General features: G+C 33.3%; 1 protein-coding gene across 1 annotated transcript; it reads right to left on the bottom strand.

The window, feature by feature from the left end:
• Positions 1 to 1,561: 1,561 nt before the first annotated feature.
• On the bottom strand, positions 1,562 to 3,330 carry LOC120266525 (photosystem I reaction center subunit psaK, chloroplastic). The gene is made up of 3 exons (XM_039274166.1): positions 3,131 to 3,330; positions 2,942 to 3,025; positions 1,562 to 1,963 (listed from the first exon to the last, which is right to left on the bottom strand). Exons 1-3 carry the CDS (start codon positions 3,212 to 3,214, stop codon positions 1,736 to 1,738), a joined length of 396 nt encoding a protein of 131 aa, XP_039130100.1. The 5' UTR covers positions 3,215 to 3,330; the 3' UTR covers positions 1,562 to 1,735.
• Between the last annotated feature and the right edge of the window lie 918 nt (positions 3,331 to 4,248).

Here is a 4,248-nt window from a genome sequence, read left to right as displayed (position 1 = left end):
TTGATCTTTAAGATGAGGTTTTTTTCAAAAAGTTTCCAAAGGTTGAAAGTCTCAAAAGCAAGCTTCATGGTCCATGGATTCTTTTCTTGTTGTTTAGGGTATGGAAAAGTGTTGCTAGAGTTATATTTCAAAGTGGTTTCATATATATATACACACATGTATCTTTATCTCTTTATATATGTATATATATATATTCGGTAATATGGACAAATCACCTCATACACGTACTCTAAATTCTATATCATATTTTAGAAGTGAGTTAAATCACCAATCTCCTGCATGGTCATCATGAAAAGTTAATCGTACTGTCACTCACTTATTATGGTGGTGGTTATCACCATAACAAGTAATTGTATCTATTGGGTTTCAGCCCATTTGGTGGGCTACCAACAAAGAGAAATAATGCTTGGGCTTGGCCCAAGTTAAAAATGAAAAGAAAAAATGAAGCTATGTCAATAATGAAGAAGTGGAGGGCAACAAGGTAATTTTGCTGGCTAAATTCTCTCATTCTTTTGTGAATGAGAATGAGTCATTCTAGTGCTTAGAGGGTTAGTGTGCAACATGTGAAAGAGAGAGAGAGAGAGAGAGAGGAGTTACCACCAAGAAACCAAGAGAGGAGAAAGGGAAGGGAGGGAGCTAAGGCAAGGAGATCGGATGGTCAAACATCGCCGGATCTCACTCAAACTCAGGGAGGAGATTCCTTGCAAAAAGCTCAACCTATTGATTAGGTTTGATCCTTCCTTCACCTCTATTTGTTGTTTGTTATCCATCCTTGTTGATGATGATGGTGGTAATGTCATACAAACCCTCTCTTATGAATGTTGTTGCCATCATGCATGTAAACCTCTAGTTAGCTAGAGAAGAATTATTGTAATCCATTGTTGACATAGTGGATGCATGTTTAAGAGGTTCTAAGAAGTCCCGTGGTTTTTCCCTCAATTCGTAGGGTTTTCCAAGCTAAAATTGTGTTCTTGCATTGTTATATGTTTGTTCATCCCATTCTAACAAGAATTGTCGGGTTTTGTAGTGTTTTATGCTTGTTTTGAAGCATTGAAGGGTTGTAGAAGACTTGGGAAGATATTTGAAGCCTCTAGGACCTTGTTCAAGGTTTTTTGCAGCTTATGTGGGCTGCATACGGGCCGCACAAGGTCACCAGTGAAGTTCATGGGTGTTTTACGGCTGCATGAGACCCGCATGTGAACATTGATTTTGCTACAATGTGATGAACAGTACCCAGTGAATAGTAATTTGCTACAGTAATTCTTGGTAGACAAAGGCTCACGGGCAAGCTTGCACCCGCACAGAATCAGCAATGAGGTTCACGGGCAAGTATGCGCCCGCATACCGTCCGCAATGAGGTTCACGTGCAGTGCTACAGTAAATTCCGCAGATTTTCACTGTTCCGAAAACCTATTAAACCCCAATAGTATCCTAAGTTATATTTCGTCGTATAGTTATGCTCCGCTCCAGCATTTACCCATTTATTTCTTTATGTATATGAGCTGTATGCAACACCAACCATTGATATTCCATTACAATTAAACAAAAACAAACAAGATCATGAACTAATTAATGAACATAATGCAATTGTAAATGCATGTGTCCATAAGTACATGAAACAGAGAGAGATCAAAGGAAAAGATAAGATCATTTACAACAAAGATTATGAAGCAAGGAGTATTAATAATAAGAAGAAGATAGAAGGTTTAATGACAAAATAAGAGAACAGATTGATTTAAAGGACACCCAGACTTTTGAGACCCAAAACAGTGCCAACACCCATAATGTGGCCTACAGTTCCACAAGCTAAGGTGTCTGCCAAGGTGAATCCGGCAGGGTCTCCAGTCTGCAGGCCGGAATCACGTGCCTCCAGCTTCAGCCCAGCCGTCGCCTTCCTGTTCGCCGACGGTGCCAACCCAAACCTCCCAGCAAATAACATCAAGCTCGTCGTAGTGATCATAATCTTCATCAAAATTTATATTTAGTGCACAATTAAATTGTTTTTGCTTTTGCATGAACTTAATTCATTCATAGCATATAGGTTAGATTTGATACATATGTTCTTCAGGTACTTGAAACAGCTTGAATCATAGCTAGACAAATAGAAGTATTTTTCAGTAAAAATATATTGTTATACAAATAACTGTGTTTGGACCATATAAACTCATATGGTAGGTAGTGTGACAAGTAAAACTAATCTTTACAATTAATAATATTGAGAAAAAAAAAATATATATATATATATATATCAAAAAATATTCCTTGACATAATATTATTATCTCCTCTATATTTAACATTTTGGTAACAAAAGTTGATTTTTAGTTATTAGCATTCATTGCATTTGCACAATTCCCATTATATGCCTAGTCTCTTTTATTTGCAACTCATCTTCCACAATTATCATATTTATAAATTTTTAATTATGCTTCACTTAAATATTGTGTTTCCATTAATATATTTTTAATATTTATTAAAATAGTAAAAAATTTCACCATATGACATGTCAAAATGTACATTAACAAAACAACCACATCATTCATAACATGACATGTTTCATATATACAATTAACAAAATTAACAAACTATATATAAATAAAAATCGCTTAAACACTAATTAATTAATGTTAATTAAGTTAAATCTTATTTAGATTAATTGTGGGACATGAATGATTAATTACATTTAGATTCATCAATTGTCTTGCATGACTTTCTCATTAAAATCTTGTGTTAATCCTACTCACTATTTAAAAAATAAATTCTATTATACATATCAACAAAACAACCACTTAATTCCTATCATGAAATATTTCATGTCCATTATGGTAAAACTAAAAAGCTATATATATAAACTAATTTTTGCTAAAATGTGAAATAGAAATAGATTTATATATATATATATATATATATATATATAATAAAACTCATTTGGTGCTTGCTTACTATGTTGGTTGGTGAGCCAATGAAGCCACAACGAGCACCAAGAGCACCTCCATTTCCTCTCTTCTGAAGTGATGGCAAGCTCACCTACCATTAATTAATGCACCAAAATTAAGAATCTTTCAAGCATGATAAATAAATAAAAACATTAAAAAAAGAAAATACAAGTGCTCATCATCTTTCAAAGCTCACCATTGATGGTGCTTGAGCTTTGAGGCCATTGAATTGTGGAATTGAGGCCATGACTGCAGTGGGAGATGCAAGCTTGGAAGCCATTATTGAATATCAAAAGGATAAGAAAGAGAAGAAAAGATGAGAAGAAGAAGAAGAAGAAGAAGAAGAAGATGAAGTGTTCTTCTCTCTCTCTTTTGTTATAGTTTGTTCGAGTGAATGGTAAGGGACTTTAATGGGTGAGAGATAGAGTGATTGAAGAATGAAAGAGAGCCACATGAATATCTTGTGGTGTTTGATGCCATATTTTGGATTATCAATGGATGTTTGATGCTGACGTGGCAGCATATGGTTGGCCTTTTAGTCAAGTATTAGATTTTGTTGTGCCACTTTGGCAATGGATTTTGAATCATCTCTTTCAATTGTTTTCCCCTTTTCAAAATTTTGCTAGAGAAATAAATTTTGTTCATATTTCATTATTTTTCATCTTAAATAATAGGTTCAGTAGTAAAGAAAATAAAACCTAAATATTTTTACTAATCTAGCAATCTCTTTATTCTGGATGATCAGAAATATGGCCTACTATTAGTCGGTTCAAAGATCAAAAATTGGTATAAAAAAATTATACATTTATTAAGTATAATTCATTCTAATGCATGATAATTTTGACAATTTAATTTAGCAGCAAATGTAATTAACCTATTGACTCGGAGGATGACATTTTGGATCACATCTTTCACAATGAGCTTGACAATCTTGGATTGTAGAGAAACATTGTTGGTTTGGCCTTGTAAGGCAACAATATTCTACAAAATCACCATCATAATATTGCATAATGCATGGAATGATCACAATTTTCTCGGCATGATTTGTGATTTCGGTTCTCAAATTCATTACTTGCCCATCATCAATGTAATCACCCAAACCTGTTAAGAAATTAAGAACATTATCTATAAATTAAAATAATATAATCATATTACAATTATATAAACATATGAGCATTCTTCCATATAATATATAACTAGTAAATTTAACACTTACATTTGTCTATCATCAAGGGACTAACAAAAACCCAAAATATGAGGATTTTATAAATTGTAGCCATACTGCTCACAAAATTTAAGATTTAGGAATTCAAG

Source organism: Dioscorea cayenensis, chromosome 8, assembly GCF_009730915.1.
Source record: "Dioscorea cayenensis subsp. rotundata cultivar TDr96_F1 chromosome 8, TDr96_F1_v2_PseudoChromosome.rev07_lg8_w22 25.fasta, whole genome shotgun sequence".
Classification (NCBI taxonomy): domain Eukaryota; kingdom Viridiplantae; phylum Streptophyta; class Magnoliopsida; order Dioscoreales; family Dioscoreaceae; genus Dioscorea; species Dioscorea cayenensis.
This window is presented reverse-complemented; position numbering and strand designations above follow the sequence as displayed.